General features: G+C 29.0%; 1 protein-coding gene and 1 long non-coding RNA gene across 2 annotated transcripts; both read left to right on the top strand.

Annotated features, from left to right (window-relative positions):
• The first annotated feature begins 402 nt into the window (after nt 1–402).
• LOC142318292 (uncharacterized) lies at nt 403–5,434 on the top strand. The gene is made up of 3 exons (XR_012754867.1): nt 403–555; nt 2,735–2,801; nt 5,380–5,434. It is a non-coding gene; the product is annotated as an uncharacterized LOC142318292 (long non-coding RNA).
• Nucleotides 5,435–15,672: 10,238 nt separating this feature from the next.
• On the top strand, nt 15,673–19,541 carry LOC142330500 (uncharacterized). The gene has a single exon (XM_075375800.1). It carries the CDS (start codon nt 15,705–15,707, stop codon nt 19,245–19,247), a length of 3,543 nt encoding a protein of 1,180 aa, XP_075231915.1. The 5' UTR covers nt 15,673–15,704; the 3' UTR covers nt 19,248–19,541.
• The last annotated feature ends 1,997 nt before the right edge of the window (nt 19,542–21,538 follow it).

Below are 21,538 nucleotides of genomic sequence, written 5' to 3' on the forward strand. Positions count from 1 at the left end.
TCTCTCTCCCCTGAAGCCTCACGTGCAGCTTCCTATGTGCGCATGTGCACAATAGCTAAACATCATGTCGCTGGAACTGTGAAGCGTACAGTGTCATACAAAGATTTTTGTATCTTTTTCATAAACTGTAGAATGGCTATTTACATTAAGCTTAAGGATTATATATTGTACAAGCATAAAGAAAGAATGAAAGAAAAAAAGCAACTAATTATATTAAATGTTATCGATAATATGAAGTGAAAATATAGTGGTGGGTGGATGGAGTAGATGCAGTTCTACAGTGACTATAAGCGAACCACCACTGCTCACTAGTGCTTCACAAAATAATATTTTTTGTGCATAAATATGAATTATATTCTTCTCTTCTATTTATTAACAATTTAATCCTTTTTACAGAAGAGTGTTTCTCAAATGAAGAGTTTTTCTATCAAAATTTGGGCCTGTTTTCCTTGATGATAAGTTCTGGAACAGCTCTTCCTTTTTGTTATTTGAGGAATAGCAAACCTACTATTCTGGACATGATCTACATAATATTATCATTATTACATGAACTAAGTAAAGTATTTATTTGTATATTCATTCAATCTTTGTTTTGCCAAAAATGTATGTAGATACTGTTAAAATGTACACAATATTAAATCCAGTATCAAGTTGTTTCTGATTAAATGAACTTGCAGAATGTATTAATTGAGAAAAATATTGGTGTTTCTATAAGGATAACCAAACTAACAGATACAGATGTCTAGGTTAAGCAGTGCCTTTTCTATTTTTAATTTTAGTGTATTTAATATTACTTAATATACTGATAATGGTGTATTATAGGTAATCTGTTGTGATACCATTTTTCAGTATAATAATTCTGTTAGTACTAAAGCCTTAAAAAATCTAATGTTGACATCACATGCACTTCCTTGTATGCCTATTAAATTACATATATATATTTTTTAAAAGTACATAAAATGTTATTTCACTAATAATTTTTTATTTAAAAAAATTTTTTTTATTGTTATTATTGAATTATTTATTGTAAAAAGATTTTTACAATCAGAGGTTAATAATTATTAATATATTTAAATTAAAAAAAGTTACAAAAAATGGAAAATGGGAAAATGAAAAAAGGAAGAAAATGTTGCAAACCAAAAAAAAAAATAATAAAAAGATTAAGAGAAGATGATAAATATAAAGAGGAAGAAAATGTTAAGATCAAGGAAGAAATAAAAAGATTGAGAGGATGATAAATATAAAGAGAGAGAAAATTTGAAAACTAAGAACGTGTACACAAATTATGATCAGTAGAATTTTTCAGACCAAAGAGCGATTAAATGATTGGCAACAAAAAACAAATAACTGAAATGATGATCAACTTTGACTTAGGGAGAATATTGTCCGTCAATATCAGAGGAGTAATGAACTAAAAGATAAGAATTTTTTGCAAGTTATCAAATATCGGTCATGTATCCCTTAGTGTATATGTTGTTCTTGTGAGGCTCTGTTTTCCAGTCACTGTGTAGTTAACCTTAATTTAGATAAGATTAAACAGAAATTCCAGAATAATTAAATAAAATTAAACAGAAATTAAACTAGAAAATCAAAAAAAAATATGATTCTAAATTATAATTTTCAATTAATATTAAATAATCAGATTTTTCATCAAATCTAGTACATATATCATATGTAATAATGCCTATTAAAATACATATACACACAATTGTAAAAGTACATAAATTTTATTTCATTATTAACTTCTGATTTTTTTTTTCATATATATATTTTTTTTATTGTTGTTATTGAATAAACAGTTATTGTAATTTTTTTTTACAATCATTAATAATTATTAATAAATCAATAAATTTAAATAAAAAAAAAAAATGTTGAAAAAAAGAAAACAAGATGAAGTCAGATTTGAACCGATCTGCCTTCCCTTAGAGATCCAAATATTTCATTAATTAAAATTTTATTTGGCTATAACTCCTGGAACCAATGAAAATAAGTACCACTAATGATATATCATTGCAAAGCTCTCAATGAGGCCTTATTACTGCAGTTAAGAAGTCCAAAATCCAAACTTTTTTGGATTTTGAACTTTTTGGACACTTCAGTCGATTGCAATCAAAAGAGGAAGTGCACAACTAGATGTTACAAGAGTCCTATATCCAAAATTTCAGCTTACTATGGCTAATTGTTTTTGAGTTTGTGAGATATGTATGTATTTCGCATAACACGTGCGTATGTACATACGTTACGCCGAAACTAGTAAAAATGGATTCAAGGATGGTCAAAATGGGTATTTCTGTTGAAATCTGGAAACTGAAATTATTCATGATCACAATACTTCCTTTACTTGATACAAGGAAGTAAAAATGGAACAGTAAATAAAAAATTATGATTCATGTAAGCCCCAAAGATTCCTTAGAGCTTTCTTTTTTTAGCAAAAACAGTATATTCTTATGTGTAAGCAAGTAATAAATTGCTGGTTCCCTCACATAACATCAGTAATTGATTAAAATATATGATTGTAATATGCATACAATTAAGAGAAATTGCAGTCATATTTTGTCACTCTTTAACAACAAATGAGATTAAATCAAAATAAGTATCCCAAATTATGAAGACTTAGCAGCTTTGCTTGGTTATCTTTAAGATTTAAGATTACTATTCCAGCGGAAGCTGAACTTCTTAAATAATGTAAATAATCTAACTTTAATAAGTAAATGCTATGTTTTATTTTTTTCAGGAGAACAACAATGATTTGTGTACTTTGTATTAAAAAATCTTTACTGGTTATTTTACTTAACTTCGTGGTACGTATAAGTGTGCACATAATAAATATTTGTGTTATTTTGCCATTAGTTTTGTGTTTCAGTCGTTCACTTAGGTTAGCAATAACCATGTTTTATGAAGTAGTGCAGCGTAAAACAAAATAACCATGAATTTCCTTTTTGGTTTTAATTCTTTTTTTTTTTTTTTAGAATTTTTTATTACTCTTTAAGTAGCTTTACTTGATGACTACGTTTTAATATATATTAAAAAAAAAAACAAATTTCTAATATATCCTTACACAGCTATTTCTGTTATTTTCCCTTCTTATTCTATTAACTACAGAAAGATTGAGGACAGAGAAGTTTTGTTATTTGAAGATATTATATTGGATATTTGAAGTTTATTTAAATTTTTATTTTTGGATTATTTAGAACTCTGCTTGGAAAATTTCCACTGTATCTACTATAATCCAGAATTTCAGTTTTAAAAATAACTTGCAAATAAATATCTTGCAAATTGCTTCTAGCAATAGAACGTAATTATTTATAAAAGTAATTTTTGCAGTTTGTTACTGATATTTTTTATATGTTTAGCACTTAGCACTTTTGGATCTACCTCTGCTTTGCTAGAATAAATTTATATGGAATGTCATTAAAATTATACATATATAATGTAGAAAATGTGGAGGGATAATCTTTATTATCTCAATCACTGAAATAAAATGAGCTAAAAGATTAGATTTTTATATCAGTGAGTGAGATACCTCTTTGCATTTAACTTTTTTTTTTTAACTAGTTTTTATGAATATTCTTTTATATGTTTTGATGAAGTAGAGATCTCTACAAGATCTCCGAGATGAGATGAAGTGGGTGAACATAGAGAAAAATAAAGAGTAATAAGCAGAAAATAACTGAAACTTATTTATTTATGAATTACTAAAGTAAGTCTTTTAAACACTATGGGAAAATTTATGGTGGGTTTTCAAAGATTTTTCAAATTAAACATTTTTTTTTAAATATTAAAAAGAAATTATTAAATAACATAATAAATAGAGGAGTAAATAATTATTTTAATGTTATAAAACTGTAATGAAAAATTGATAATAAGGAAGAAAAATTTTCTCTTTAAACAATATGCATTATCAGTTGAAATTTTGATACATCCATACTGAAAAACTACTCAAGAGTTACCAGATAACCATTACTCATCTAACTTGTTAGTGTGAAAAAACTGCCCTTTTCATCTGTTTCTGGAGTACGTTTGGTTAATACATGGATACCTCTTATTATCGAGTAATACTCTAAAATGCTGTTTAGATAACTGCCGCATAACTGTTTATTATATTTGACTTGGTTGTGTATGTTATCTGTATTGTTGGTTTAAACTAGCATAAATGCTTTGCACATTGTTTTGGGTAATGAAATTACCAAAATTGAAAACTTTTCTTTGAGTTATATCTATTTTCTATTTCTAAATAAAAAAGGGAGGTGAGTTTTATTATACTCCCTTATACATTAACATTTAATATATGCAATTTTAATTATATTTCCATTTTTTTTTCTTCTGATGGATGGATTCCCTTGTCTGTTGAACTTTGAAAATTTTCTTCTTAGTGTACAACTCTTTACAACTCGTGTTTTTTAGTTGTAGGGTAGTACTTACATTACGTTATATGAAAGTACTTTAATTTATCTGACTTATTATGGAGTTTTACGTACTACATTTTGAGAGTTTGTTTTTTATACTTTTCCTCAGAATAAATTGCTGGCTTTTTAACTGAATTTTTCTTCTACTAGCTACAAATTATATTACCAACAAATATCTGTTTACAAAGGTTGTCTTTATTCAGCTAAAAGAAATTTTTTGAAATTACATTCACATATTGATCTTATTGTTAAGATTTGGGATGAGTCATGATGTAGTAACATGCCATAAGATTTTGTTTTATTGTGAAACCTTGGTTGTAGTACTTCTGGAAGGTTGTCTCTTCCATATTTTCATTGACTGCAAATTAAGTTCTTCATAACTCATGATAATTGGATACTGCAATTTCACATTTTTTATTGATAAGAGCTCCAGGGGCTCATTACCAGTGGCAAATTGCCTGCCATTGTCATAAAGGTGCTGATTAGACAACTGAATTGTTATCATCTGGTAAGAAATTTTTCACATCCGTTTTATTCAAATTTGACTTTCAAAATAAAAAATGTGATTACAATTTAACCCTCAGTGTATGAACATCAGTGCGTATATGTAATTAAAAGAGGTTTGAAAGCTACTGAGATACTGTGATTGTTACTCAATATGTAAAGTTTTTCTGATGAATTTAATAAAATAATAAATAAAATTCAATTATGCCAAGTATTATTATTATTATTATTAAGTACAGTTGTATTTCTTGTAGTATTTATGAATTTATGTACTTCATGATGTAACATTTGTAAAAACACAATTTTTTCATTAAATTTTGTATTACAAATATTTACATTTTCTTTGTATGTTGAGAAGTGTGTATGTATCTGAATAATTGATATTTTATGTGGCATTTAATATTTTATGTGATATTTAATTTTAAAAGTAAAGATTGAATTCACTTTTTACAGTAACTTATCTTTTCAGATTAAAATAGGCATTGGCAGCAAATACAAGACTTCAGATGAAATTCTTGATAAAGGTACTAATAAATACTACTTTCTACTCAAATGCTTTTTTGTCTTAATATTCTGCTTTCGTGAAAGGACACAATTTGAATTTTCTTTTTTTCAGGAGAGAAGTTCAAAGATTTCTCATATACATAAGTTAATTGAAACAGTTGATTTAATGTTTGATTATCCATAATTTTGTATGACTAGTCTTTGAGAATCTTGAGTAGCAGGTGAGGCAGCTAGAAAGTGAAATAGATCATATGGGTTGGAAGAGAAAACTGAAATATATGTATTATTTTTCAGTGATTGTTGGTTTGCAGTCATTGTAATGAATAACAAATTTAATTGATTAATAATATATCAATTGTATTAATAATAAAATATTGTCAGTATAACTGGGATTAATGTCAGTTTTAGTTTAGATCATATTCACTAAATAGCAGCTAAGAGAAACAGAACAGTCTACTTTTAGTAATTTGAAAGCAAATCTGTAGGTGTAATATTCTTTTTCAGAGGACCTGCGGTATTTGGTTGTTCCCAGATGTAACAGTTGGACAATTGCTAGATTAGGTACAAGCTGATTTAAAACTTCTAATTTTTACTTTTTCTTTTTTATAAAGCTGTAAAAATGAGTTTTGTACTTACTCATTGAATTCATTTTTAAAATTATTTCTTATATTTAATTTAAACACTCATCAAAATTGAATTTAAATAAATATAAAATATTTACAAGGGAAAGTCAATAATTATCTGCAATTTAGTTATATTTTTGTTTATGTTGGTAGTACTGTCATGTTTCGTTGATGACGCATGTGTGGTTTAATTGTTGTTATGTCTGTGTAGTTTTGATGCTGCTAGGTTAGTTCCATTATTGCTGCCCTGCCGTTAACCATAGCTGCTCCGCTTTCTGTTTGCACCAAAGAAGAGCAATGTTCAGTGATCCGTTTTTTGTGGTCGGAAGGTTTATCAGGGGCCGAAATTCATTGAAGACTTCCAGTACAGTATGGGAACACTGTTACCACAATGGAGTGTCTATGAATGGATTGAAAAATTCAAATATGGTCGTACAAGTGTTATGCATGATGAAGGAGCCGGACGACTGTATACCATCACAAATGAGGAAAACATTAGCGTGGACGTGACATGGTTTTCTTAGACAGACAAGTAACCATTGATGAAGTGGCACATAGTCTGCAAATTAGTCACGGTTCTGCCTACAAAATCATCAACAACAGACTTGGGTTTCATAAAATCTGTGCAAGATGGGTCCCAAAATTCTCACAGTTGCATAAACAAATGCACTTGGATATCTGCCAAAAACATTTGGATTGCTATGGTAATGAATAGGATGTCTTCTTAGACAGAATCATTACTGGTGACAAAACATGGATCCATTATTACGAGCTGGAGAGTAAACGGCAGAGTATGGAATGGAAACATCCAAATTCGCCCCGCAAAAAAAAGTTCAAGACCCAACCATCCGCAGGAAAACTGATGCTTACGGTTTTTGGGACTCACAAGGCCCAGTACTGGAACATTATGAGGAAAGGGGCATGACAATAAATAGGGAGTGTTACAGTGGGATGCTTAATGCAAAGCTGAAGCCTGCAATTCGAAGCAAACGCCGAGGATGCTGTCGAAAGGTGTTGTGTTGTTGCATGACAATGCCCGTCTACATACTGCTGCCCACACTGCTGAAACACTCCAGAAACTCAACTTTGAAGTACTGCCTCATACTCTGTACAGTCCTGATCTTGCCCCTTTTGACTACTACTTGTTTGGTCCACTTAAAGAGGCATTAAGGGGCCATCGATTTACCTTGGACAAAACAATGACAGAAGTGGTGCATTCCTGGCTTGCAGCTCAACGGAAAACCTCCTTTTATGAGGGCAACAGGAAACTTATGCAATGATGGACCAAGTGCGTTGAAATGCAAGGGGACTATATTGAAAAATGATATAACTACATTGCGGATAATAATTGGTTTACCCTTGTAATTCACAGAGAATTATATTTTAAATAAAACTGAAATATTCTTGTATACATTTAGCTTTTCTTTCTTTTTCCTGTTTAGCCTCCGGTAAATACCGTTTAGATAATTCTTCAGAGGATGAATGAGGATGATATGTATGAGTGTAAATGAAGTGTAGTCTTGTACATTCTCAGTTCAACCATTCCTGAGATGTGTGGTTAATTGAAACCCAACCACCAAAGAACACCGGTATCCACAATCTAGTATTCAAATCCGTGTAAAAATAACTGGCTTTACTAGGTCTATTATTAAAAAATAATAGGTCTTATATTAAAATGTGTGTGATCTCATAGATATGGTTATATTAGTAATAGTAATAACCAACCAAAATATACATCTGAATATTTATAATCTATAGATGTCATATATATTTTTAGTAGTTGATGGGGTGTACCTACCCATTTTAGTAAATATATGACAAGTGAGCGGTTGGGACATGAAAGCTGGTGGTGTATGGCACCGCACTTAGTCCACTCACGCTGTTAGGTAAACTCTAGGAGCTATTTAGAACACTGGTCGCTAAACTGTTTCGAGGCTCAGTAGCTGTTTGTGGCACAGACATTTGGTCTTATGCTTTAAGACAACCGAATAGGATGGTGGCGGGAGAAATGCCAAGCAAACCAAACCTGAATACTTCTGGTTTGTTATTAGATATTTTCAAAAGAAAACTTATTCATTGGGATGAATAAATGATTAGTATTTTTCTTGGGGGAAAAAATAATATAGATTGCTTAGTGACTATTGTTAGGTAATTTACTAGGTTGTCACATTATGCTATTACAAGAGTAAAAATCTAAAAAATGGCTCTTGAGATATTTTATGTTTTATAATGGATCATGACATCATGTAGGTCAATGTTTTATATAATATGTACTGTTGCTGAATAGCTTTGATGGCACGTGGAACCTTAGAACCATATGGTAGCTGGCTTTTGTAATGATGGCCCTGGAAAGGGTCGTTTGTGTGTTTTATAAGGTAGCCTTGAGAATGGCTACTGGATCTGGAAGCTGGTCTCTGGTGATGTTGGCTTCGCTGTAGTCTGGAAGTTGCGGTTTGGGAGTTGGGAAATCAGACCAAGCTTTCTCTCAGTGGTAGTTGGGTCTCCACTACAGTATGTCAGTGGTGGACCCCAGAGTCCCGTGGAGTCAGGTCAGCATCGGCCATCTTTTACCTGTTTGGCCAAAATGGTTCTCCCTGAGTGATCCCATGCTGGGCCCGCCGGCCAGGACACTTGAAGTCCTGAAACCTGGGGTGGGAAGGTAGAGTCTGCACCCAGCGGCTCCCTCAATGGGTTGGCCAGGCTGCTGCTCCTGCAAGAGTTGGCAGCCACCAGGAGGTCCCACATTGGGCCGGTCAGGAAACTTCAACCTACTTCTTCATCTAGTGTTGTTCGTCGACGAAATAAGCTCCTGCTGTGTCATGGTGGTTGCAATACTCACCTGCGAGTGGTGGGCCACAGTTCCTCTGTGGCGGGAGAGTAGCGCGGTCAACTGGCTTGGTGGGGAGGCGTGTAGGTATATTGTATTCCCACTGACATCTGGAATGGTTAGCGTTGTGTATGCCAATGTGAAGCACAACATGTTTGTGGCAACAGTACATATTTGTATGTAAAGGTAACATGGAACAGTACTCAGTAGCAATACTTCCATCCTTTGTCATCTGTATATTGAAAATTATATTAATTCAGGAATTCAATAATTGTAAGAAACAGTAATCATGGAGAAAGAAGACAATGAATAGTTTAAATGAAATGAGCGCTTCAGTACTCATTAAATCCATGGTAAATTATTTGAAAATAAGACCAACATTTTGATATGTCTGCTTATAGTACATAGTTTTACATTTGGAAAGTAAAGGTATTTCTATTACATGTATTATAATTATAGATTAGAAAGCTAGAACCATTGTAGAAGTACTAAGTTTTATGTTATTTCTTCTTAAAAATAACTAACTAGTATACCAATTACTGTATAGTTCAAAATGGGGCCAAATTTTTTATCCAGATACTGAAAGCTTTGAAGACTCAGGAACAGTCAATATTGGTCATAGCCTAGCAGTCTTCTTTTGGAATGTGAATACTTTTCTACAGTTTTCTAATTACTTTATGTCACTTAGTAATATTCATCTTATTATACATGTAACCAATAATACTCAAAAAAAAAAAAAAAAAAAAAAAAAAATAGTGCAATTCAACTACACCACTAAGAATATTAAGGAAAACAATATTTTAATTTGCAGCAAAGATGCAAAAACGTTCCTTCCAGTTTAGTGAACTGTCAATTCTTCTTATTTTTATTTCTCTACTTTGTAACAATGTTTCCAGCAATTGTCTTAGTGAAACTGAACAAAATAGCATGTATTGCTTGAACAAAGTTCTACAGCATTTTATGTGAGAAAGACATAATTTCTAATTATATTGTGCGCTGGTCAATATTTTTCTAAAGAAAAAAGAATAACATGAAAAAATAAACAAATTCAATTAACATATGCAAATGATATATAAGTGATAAGCACAATTGATGTGCTTAAATGCGTAAATGTGCAAAATGATGCGTGCGTAAATGATGTGCAAAATTTCTTTTGGAACCATATCAGTGTAAACAAATATTTTTTACTACACAAATTTACCATTCTTATCATGTTTAAAACTGAACGTATAATAAAGTCAGAACATTGTATCATTTTAATGTCAGAACATTGCTACAGAATTATCTAACTATGTCTGATATACAAATTGTGTACATAGTTATATTAACATAAAAGTTAAAAAAAACTTTACCACATCTGAGTCTAAGCTATCCATCTACCTAATTTTGCACACATTAAGTTTTTTGTGATTTTTATCTTAAATTAAACTGTACTGCAATCAATTAAAAAACTATTGTATATAATTATTTTGTAACTTAACCAATTTACATATAAGCTTTTCATATATATTCATGGATTTACCATTGGTTACAGAATACTATATCAGATAATCCTTATCATAATTATATGTAAGAAGTGATGATACTATCATGACCAACTGATTTAAATATCACTTATAACTAAATTATTAATAAAACAGGTGTTAATTTAAATAATTCAATATCCTAAAAATGTCCATCTTCTGAAAATACTTGTTTAAGGAATAAATTTAATTCCATTAAGTATACTAATATATATTTGTTTACAGTCTTTGCAATTAATTCTATAAATGTAATTTTTGTTAAATTTATTTTGTGCTGTAATTTTATTATGATTAACTATTTATTTGTAGTGTTTATACTGTTTGTATTTTTAATTTTTTTAAAAGATATGTTAAATTTTCAATATTTTGGATCATAAATTTTTTGTTTTTATTTATTTACTTTTTTTTTAATATAAGAAGTATTTTTCTAATTAATGTTTCTTGTGTTTTCAAAAGGAATTACTGAAGTGTTTTCTTTTATATTCTTTTTAATATTTTTTATAAAAATGCTACCATACCCATTGTTGGTAAACTATAAAGTAAATTAATTTTAATTCTTTGTCTAATCCATCCATCTATCTATCTATCTATCTAACTTGTTATTATGTTTGTATTTGAATGTTTTGGTAAGTCACAGTTAGTAATTTATTTCTAGAGCTTTTTTTTATTTCATGTCTTGTCTCATCTTTCTTCTATTTTATATTAGTGTCTTGTAACAGCACGCACCATTCGCCAAATCTATTTTTTTATTTTTTTTGTTTAATTTCTTAAGTTTAAGAAATGAATTGAAAAATCAGTTATTTCACTACAACTAGATCATAATCTGTACATATGATTCTAGATATGGTTTATATTATATTTTATTTCAGTAACATTGCCTAAACATCATAATAATCTATCATGATGCAGTACTACAACTACTGGACTTGCCCACGTACATGAGTATACCTTCATTTGGTGTTCACTATTTTGTGTCTGCATTTTCAGGTTGTTTCATTACTGCTTGTTTATATCTTGTGAAGGGTTCTGAAAACAAATATCCTGTATTGTTTCTCTGATAACCACATACTTCCCAACTAATTTTTCTTTGTTTTTTCTTCCAGCATGGTACTCCAGTTTAGTCTCCCATTGTTAATGAATTCTTGCCCTTCATGCATACTTTTGATTTTTATGTCTTTTCTAATTCTATCTTCATCTTCTGCTTAAAAGGTAGATACATTAATCAATCAAAAGTATTGTTTTATTTTTTGATAGTATTTATCTTGGGTATTGTGACTAAAAATATTCTGTCTCAGTTTTTCTTGGAATAGTATACTTGGAACAGTATACGATTCTCCACGTAAATACCTGGTCCTGTTAATCTTACAAAAAATTTCAGTTTTACTTGTTAATTTTGCATTGTTTCGTTTTTTTAGTGTATATTTCTTTTTGAATTTTTTGTTAAAGTTTGTATTTATTTCAGTGTGATTGCACTCTGTTTAAATGAAGCTTGAGTAAAGGTAAAAATAAAAGCTGTTCATTCCTTAGAAAAACCATTTTTACGGAGTACAAGAAGAAAAGCTAGAAAAAACATTGGTCCAACTAATCTATATGATTTTTATATAATTCCCTGTTCCTAAAGTTATCAGTTACCATTGTAAAGTAATAAAATTGTAGCATATCAATGGTAAGAGTAGAAGATAATTTGTAATGAAAATATTTTACTGTATCCAAGATTTATGTATCTTCTTCAAACATGTAAAGGATTATTTACAATGGAAATAGTCTTGCACTTGACATTTCAAATGTAATTCAATTATTTACTCCAGTCTAGTAAGTCATGTCCTCTATAACATTAGATGAAACAAAACAATCAGAGATAGAAAAGTTCTGGTAAAAAGGAGCAGAAAGAATTAGCAAACAAAAAATCAATCATTGTTATCAAAAGGTAACAAACTCATAAGAACTTAGGAAAATTAATCTTGAAAAAAGATTTGGATGTCATCTTAGTTCAAGTAAGGAGATAATCAAAAAAAAATATTACACATGAATGAACCCTTAGAGATTTATTTATAGTTTACATTCTCATGAGTTTTATCGCATCATTTTAATATTTTGTATATAATCTGCCTATGAGGAAATAAAAAAAATTAAATTCATAATAACGAAAACATTCTTTTGACTAGAATTCACTAATACCCTTATTTATTATAGCTTATGTACTACTAAATGTCATACTTTACCTCTGTATAGGTGCCTTTATCTGGAGTTTACCATATGATTGATGGTAACTGGTTCATTAAAACTGGCATCAACAGTTGACGCTTGTCCTTTATCTCAGAGCCCTTGACTACTACTCCTTGAAACATTGTAGATGTTAAGAACCATCATTCTGTGATAGTAGAGTATTTTTCTTACATTAGACCCAAATTCTATTTTATGTAACTTTAATCAAGATTTTTCATTCATTTAAATATCAATGCTAGTCAGGTTATATGTGAAACAGTTGATGTCAGTATTCTAAGTTTTGTACCTTTGAAATATCATTGATGTTAGTGATTTTTAACTTATATTAGTCTTAATTTCATGATATATTTATTTTTATTTTAACATCATAACATATTCTAAGTTTTGTGTTCCTAATATACTTTTCTGTTTTTCATTCTGTTTTCAAGTAATTTCTAATTGTTTTTAAATGTTGTTACTTTATATTTTTTATATTTTAATTTTTATACAGTACTTTTTAATCAAAATAAAATTTATGGTTATTATTTAACAATACATATAATGTGATGCTAATCTAGCCAGTTTTTGGAATATATTAGATAAAATTGCACTGAGCTTGAATGTTCAATCACACTAGGGTCTACTGAAAAAATTCATTAACTTCTTTATGTAGCTACATTTTTCTTTTGAATTTTTAATTTCACTTAATTTTTTTGTTTCATTACTTTGATGTAAATTTGGATGTATGATTGGTGAACCCTCTTTTTGTTCAAATCCACCAAATGTTCTGTAAATTCACTCTCACCATAGAAGTATTTTATTCATTGGAATGTAATCATGTACAGGAGTAAATTGATTTCCTGTAAAAACCTAAACTTTTTTTATTAAAAAAAAAATTGTGTGTAATCATATTAGAGTAATTATATTCATAAGGTTTCCAAATGACTATAAAAAATATTTTGTATATTTAATTTGTTTTAACATCAGTAAAGTATGTTAGCATGGAAATGCTAACATAGATAAAATGCTTTAAAATCTACATAGTATGGATTATTATTTCTATCCTCGGTGTGCCTGCTTTGAAAGTCTTGTTCAAGACATGTTTGTACCAAATTAATAAAACGTGTAATCTTGTTGTAGTAATGCTGTTGGAAGCTCTATGAAATAAACATAAATTTAAAATCAAATGGTAATTTAAATATGAAAAATTGCTTGGGAAATTTACAGAGTTCTTAAACAACTAAGATCATCTCAGGTCAGATAAGCTATATATGGATTTGAACACTAGATCATGGATACTGGTGTTCTTTGATGGTTGGGTTTCAATTAACCACATATCTCAGGAATGGTTGGTCTGAGACTATACAAGACTACCATTTCATTTACTTTCATACATATCATCCTCTAAAGTAATAACTTAAGGTGATTCTGGAGGCTAAAACAGAAAAAGAGAGAGGCTAGATAAACTAAATGCTACATATGAATGGGTAAGACTAGTCTTTTAAGCATCTTAAGCGTCTTTTAAACATTAAAAAACAAATAATTATTTCCTGTTTCTCTTCATGTAATTTTTTTTTTCAGAAATTTATGGGAGAAAGAGCAGTAACTCCTTTATGAGTACATTTAGTTCTATATAGAATACTGCTGTATTTAAGATATTACTTTTAAATATCATTGATATTAGTAAATCTTAACTTGTATGTAGCCTATATTTTGATTTCTACATAGTAATAAATTATGTATTTTTGATAAAATCTAGTAATCCAAACATGAAATCTAGTTTTACCTTTTTCCTGTTAATAATAACTGCTAAGTGGTCATAAAAGTTAAATATTTTAGAGATAATTCCATAAAAAAGAATTCTTACCTGTTGGACTGTTGTGGAATGAATTTTATATATCATAAGTTTATGATAAAATTATAAACAAGTAAGTTATTAAATCAGATTATAATATTTATCCCTTCCAGTAAAAGAAAGCAAATCATAATTCAAGCTAATGATATTTTTAATATGAAATGTAAATAAACATTCTTTCATAATTTAACATGGATGTATGCATTAATGTAAAGAAGGATATATGGGAGGTATTATACAAACCAATAAAAAAAAATCCCCTTTAAATACATGGAATGTTGTATCCAGAAGATTTTTGAACTTATTATACAACTTCTTCATCAATAATGTCAAGTGATTTAATTTCTTATAGGTCCATTTCTTCACCTACTTTGATTTTTTTTATACGAGGGTTATTTTTTCAATGTCAGATCTGTCGCGAAATAAAAACCCGTGCAAAAATCGGATGAACCTTTGCGCATATGTGTTGCGCAGCATCTCTAGTATGGCCTTCAATCACGCCACGTCACTTCATTTAGTTCTGAACACGCAGCTAGCACGTAAACATGTCCACAACAATAGCATCTCCTGCCAAGTGTGAAGTGTGTGTGTGTAATTCGATTTCTTCAGGCTGAGGGGTGTAATGCAGCTGAAATTCATCGACGAATAAGTAATGTGTACGATGAAACTTCAGTGAGTGACAGCAAAGTGCGACAATGGTGCAGGAACTTTAAAGCAGGACGTACAGATGTTCATGATGCAGGCGGTCAGGGAAGGAAGCGAGTGTCAACCGATGATCTCGTTGAGCGAGTGGATGAGGTAATTCGAGAAAATCGTCAGTTCACAATTTCTGTATTGAGTGATTTGTTTCCTGAAATTTCAAGGTCAGCTCTCTACACCATTGTGAGTGAGGGAGTGAGAGAGCTGCAGACCAGCGTAGAAACATGGCTGAAAACACAGGCAGCTCCGTTCTATAACGAGGGTATTGGAAGTTTGTATCACGCTGTGACAAATCTCTAAATCGGAGTGGCGACTATGTAGAGAAATAGCGTAACTATGTAAGTACTTGTTACAAATAAGGAAACTTTTTATTTTCACTGTGGTTTTAATTTCGTGACTGATTGAACCTTGATAAAAATAACCCTCGTATCCAATTATTTATTATCTCACTTATGTTGTAAAATAATAAATTTTTTTAATAATTAAATTTATGACAGAACTATTGTTTCAGAATATAATAATTGGGATGAGCCAAGTAAAAGTTTTTTTGATGATTTTATGGTATATCCAAAAAATGTGAAAAAAGATGTTTGTGGTAATTTTTATGATAATGAAGATCTTAAATCACATCTAAATGTGTGTAAGTATGCAAATAAACCTTACTTTTCTCTTGCACGAGAACAGAAGCACCCGATAAAAAACAATCATAAAAAGTTATATAACAAGAAAATATTTGATGTTAGGTCTAGGCTAAATCCTGAAAGCAAATTTGAATCTTACTACCATAAGAAAACTGATGAAAACAATTTTTTTAAACTTGCTGAACTTGCTAAAAGGAAAACTGGAATAAAAAGAATTGATGCCAGAAACTGTATCAAACATGATGTAATTAATCAGTTTGAAGATAATATGAATGAAAATAAAAGTACGAAATCAGATGATAAAAGAAGCAAGAAAAAGTTGTATTCTGTTGATGATGATGATGATGATGCTTATGAATATGAAGATGAAATAACTGAAGATACTGAGAATCATGAGTGCAATGATTTAACCAAGAAAAATGAAAACATACCAGGTAAAAAAAATAATAAAATGAAAATTATAACATCTTCAGCACAAACATTAGACGCAAAAGTGTTTAAACCAAAAAATATACTAAATTCTCCACCTTGTGGTAATGACAATCCTCAAAATAAATTAAATTCAGATAAATGCAAAAACAAACTCAATAAGAAATGTAATAATTGTGATAAAAAGGATCTTGTAATCCTTCAACCGCTTAGACAATTTGATGAGCGTGGTATTGAAGACGTTTTTATTAGAAGTGACAATTATAATGATTTAAGAAGATTTCCAAAATACTCTATATGTAAAACAAACCAGGAAAGGAAATCTCAGTTGAAATTGAGTGAAAGTGAATTAGGTAATAAGTTCAAAGATGATGTGATACTTGAACCGATTTATAGATATGAAATTCACAGTTCAGACAACACTGAAGAAAAAAGTAAGATAGCAGCGAAACCTAATAAAAAAAATAAACGTAATCTTGGTTTACAATATAGTTCTATGTATTCAAATGGTGTGAAAGAACAAATTATGGATACTGGAAATGGATATTTTAGACATCTTGTAAATTCCGAATTGATAAAAGAAGGTCCTTTGAATTTACAGGACCAGAACTTAGTTTTAAATCAAGATTCAGTTAATGAACCTTCTGTTAGGTTAAAACATTCTGAAGATAAGCACAGAAAAAAACATTTTATTGAAGTTAACTCTTCCAAAATAGTATATAAACCAAAAACTAGATTTTCATTAGAAAAGTATTCTGATATTAATAGAAAACATAAATTAATAATACCTTCAGTAATTCATAAATCAATGCTGTATCCGGGTTTTAAAAGTGACAATTATATATTGCAATCAAATATTGAACCCTTTAAATATAAACTTTACAATTCTGAGAATGACAAGAATGATCTCAGAGAACTAGATAATGTAACGTTTGTTAGACCTCATTATGATTCTAATCAAAACAACTATATTGACATGACTGGTCACAGTTGTTGCCATGAAAGAAATGTAAATGTAAATTCTCAGTATAGAACAGAGATTAAAAAAAGTAAGGGAGAAAAATATTTCAAGAATAACTCTAAAACTGGAGATACAGATTTAAATAATGGACTGAACAATGATATTTATGAATATATTGTGTCCAAAGATCCACTTCAGAAAGAGGTAGCCCCAAGAAAAAGAAGTCTTTTAAGTAATCAACATGAATTAGAATTCAAAGCAGATGATAGTGATTATTTAGAAAAGGTACCTAAACAATCGACTAGAAGTTTAGAATCTGTAAATGATATTTTTGATTATGACTTAGGGGATATTGATGAAAGTATGAAAGAAGGTGATTTACTTAATAATGATAAAAGTAAAAAAATATTTGATAAGAAATTTCCCTCAAAAAAATTTCACAAAGAATTTTGCAATAAATCAAATGGACAATTAGATAATTCTGTCAGTGATGATAAAACTGACTATAAAGCCAGTGACAACTCTTATCAAGATGTCATGTCAAATTCAGGTGAAAAGTTATTGATTTCAAATGGAGAAAAATATATATATACCCATAGTAGAGATTCAGCTAAGTCAACCAAGGAGAGTAAACCTGAGATGAAGAGGACAACAAATTCAGGACTTTATCATTCTACCCAAAAGAAATTACCAGAAAATGAAGAAAGAAAATACAAAAACCATAAATTAAAAATTGCTGATAAGCAATGTCATCCTCCTTCAGGTCCACCAAAATTTAGGTGGTGTTCTGAAGAAACGGATCTAGTAAGCGATCAAGAATATGAAGATGCCCTTCGAGGGAAAATTGCACTTCGTATTGTGGAAGTTATACGTGCAAAAGTTCACAAATCTTTAAAAATGACAAGTGATTTTGGTTTTTGTAAAGCATCTAAAAAACTTTCAATTAATGAAATAAATGAATGTGAAAATGAGAACAGTATTCTTAAATCGCAAGATTTGAAAAAGATTATGGCAGCAATGGATACTCTGTCATATAGTGGCTGCAATCAACTTCCATACAAACTGAAGGAATTTTTGGAATGGCTGGTTAGAGTGAAACCTATTAGGTCAGTGTACCTAAAAGATACAGCTTATCAGAGACGCTCGCATTCAAACTGCTCAATAGGAGATAGTGCTTTTCTCTTTCACAAGTATAATTTACCTCTTTTGAGTGAATATCAAGATACTGAAACCACACAAAGTAGTATTAACAATGAACCATATGAGGATGATTTTGAAAGAGATAAAAAAACTGATTCAAACATCGTAAATGGTAAAAATGATTTCAGGTCTGACTCTGACATTACATTTTGTGAAAATACAGAAAAAGAACAAAATGTTTTATTATCGAACGAACCGAATTTGTCTTATGAAAAAAGTAAACGATATGAAGAAAAAAAAGAAATTAAATATCCTGACTCTGAAAGAATTGATTTTGATGATAATGCAAAATTAGAAGATTTTCAATCTAATCTTTATTCTGCAGATGATGTGGTTTCTCATGCTTTTGCAGATAAAGAAGAAATAAATAAAAATGTATTTAAAAGCTCACAAATGTACAAATATTCAATTAACCCAGATAAATTCATATTACCAGCAGAAAATCTTAGAAAATACTTAGATGATCAGAAATCCTCTATTGATAATGAAAATGATGTGAGTAAGCTTCATTCTAAAAGCTATAATAAAAAAAAACTTTCTGAATCAGGACTACAAAATAAATTTCTCATGAGTGACAATAACGAATTTCAGATGGATACGATGCAAAATACTTACAATGTTTTACCAAAGATTAGACAAAAAAGAAATGAGAAAAGGTTGCAGTTACAAAAATTAATCTTTAAAAGATGTCCAGATTTAAACTGCGGCCTCCATATAAATGAAGTTGATAATTCAAATGATGTGAAAAGAATAGCTGAAGATAACGCAGATGCTGAAAAAGAAAAACTATCTATTTCAAATAATAATGATCAACAACTAGGGTTTTATACACCAGTTGTAATTCATATACCAGAAGAATATGATACATGAATTCTGGTCTTAAATTTTGTGAAATGAATATGTTTGGAAAAGTGTCAATATATTTTTTCAGTTTAATAAATTCCAAATATATGTTACTAAACATGTGGCAGATGGCATTTTTAAGAAATAAATATCAATTTAATCTGGTTTTAATATCTTTGGTCATTTAAGGAGATTATTGAAATTATTTATATGTTAGTAAAAAATATATTACAAAAAAAAAAATAGTTTGTGTTTACTATACATTTATCTTTATTTATTTTTTTTATCGATTAACAGATTAATGTTCACAAAAAGTATAACAATTTTGATGCTAATAATAGTTGAGCATGATAAAAATAATTAATTTTTTTATAACTAATGACTTTTTTTACCTTTGAACTGATATCTTGAGTAATGAATATTTTTGTATTATATGTAATTAATTATTTATTGTTAAATTTTCATTTCTAAACATTCTTACTTGGAAACACTTGTTAAGAATTATAATCTTATTTTGACAAAGGGTAACCAGCTTATATTTACGCAAAAAATGTCTTATAGAATTATTCTATTTTTAATTTATTTTCTGTTTGCACAAATCTTATAGACATATGAATAACCTGTGTAACTAAAATACATGTTTTCAAAATAAACTTAACATTTTTTTTTTATATTCTTAGAAATGAAGACTTTATGTAGTAGTAAAATAATTTATTAGGAAATGGAAGAAGAAAGAATGTAAACTTTTTTATTTGTTTATTACATGATTGAATAGTTGACTATTAACTAATGGCTTTCAGGTTTTTTCATCATACTTTAAAAATAAGTAACTGGTTTACTTAATATACAGTATTTTTTAAATGTATTAAAGCCATAGTTTTTATCAAATGTATTTTTACAGTTAATAGTATCTTTTAGTATTTTTTTTTTTTTTTTACATGGCCTGCTTAGATGATATTATTTTTATCTTTCTTAGTTTTGTATTGTTAGAATTTAGAAGTGTTTATCCTAATTTTACTCTGATAATATATTTCAATGCTTGGAGCTTTAAACGATTCAAAAAAATTTGATATTGACTTTTCTATGAAAAACAAACTTAAAAATAATAAGTTACATTTTTTGGGATTTGAAAACAAAATGTATTATTACAGAATTAAAGTTTTTTAAATAAAGGGGCTAGGGATATGTTGCTGGTAAACAGGACTTAAACTTTGATATTATATGTTTTAACTGGTACATACTAGAAGTACAAAACTTTGAAAAAGGATGATTTGAGTATTCCAATATTTAATTTTTTAAGGCAGGATCACAAACCTTTTACCGTTAATGGGTTGAGTTGTAACCATTATAAATTCTGACCTAAATTTAAAATTAAAGTAAATTCATTTGCATTTTATTTTATATTAAACTATTTTGTATATGGATTTTTTATACGTCGATGGATGATATATTTGTTAAAACGTAAAAGTTAAATTAATAGCAGCATGATTTATTTATTATTAAATTCTTTCTTAAAATAAAATTTTAGTAAACATGACATGCAGGAAAAATGTACTAATGTTTTCTATACAAAGAGGGTTACGTTTGTGTGAATTCACGTACTCGCACAGACTTGGACAATTTGGAGAAATAGTGGTGGGTTTAGACCTGACATCATCAGAAAGCGTCAGTTATATGCGTAATTTCGTCTTGGCAAGTTGTCTATAGTGAGTATATATAAAAAAAAAAAACTGATCATGAAATTTTACAAACCATGAATTATAATAAATGCAGGTATAAGAATTTTAAATAAGGCCACTCCATAAGAAACATTCTTTGATCTATTAGAAGATTTCTTATTCGTCGATTATTTTTTTAAAGAAAATAACTTTTAAAATATTGTTACATGTTAAAATGGCAAAACTATGTGTAAAATAATAATTAAAACTAATCATTGCAATTATTAGAAAGATCATTATTATTTAGAAAGTATTAGTTATTAGTTATTTAGATAGTACACGCATTTGCTGAGTAGTGCTTCACTTCTTATAAAAATGTAAAAAAAATGGCTCTATGACTGGTTTGCCTCAAAAGAGCAACAATTTTTCACGTGACATTCATAAATTGTCAGAGAGATGGGAAAAATATATAGCTAGCGATGGACAATATTTCAAATAAAATATTTTTTATCATTTTCATACAATAAAAGTGATTTATATAATTTTTATACAAAAATTCTGGTTTCATATTTACACACATGGTAAATGAACATTAAAATAAAAAAAAAGGTGTAAAAAAGTAATATTTGATGGTAATGGGATACAGAATTATTTATAGTA

The sequence above is a fragment of the Lycorma delicatula genome, chromosome 1 (genome assembly GCF_047948215.1).
Source record: "Lycorma delicatula isolate Av1 chromosome 1, ASM4794821v1, whole genome shotgun sequence".
Classification (NCBI taxonomy): Eukaryota; Metazoa; Arthropoda; class Insecta; order Hemiptera; family Fulgoridae; genus Lycorma; species Lycorma delicatula.

What these genes read in the sequence shown, in the direction of transcription:
- LOC142330500 (XM_075375800.1), top strand. Translation starts at nt 15,705, where the DNA reads ATGGTATATCCAAAAAATGTGAAAAAAGATGTTTGTGGTAATTTTTAT.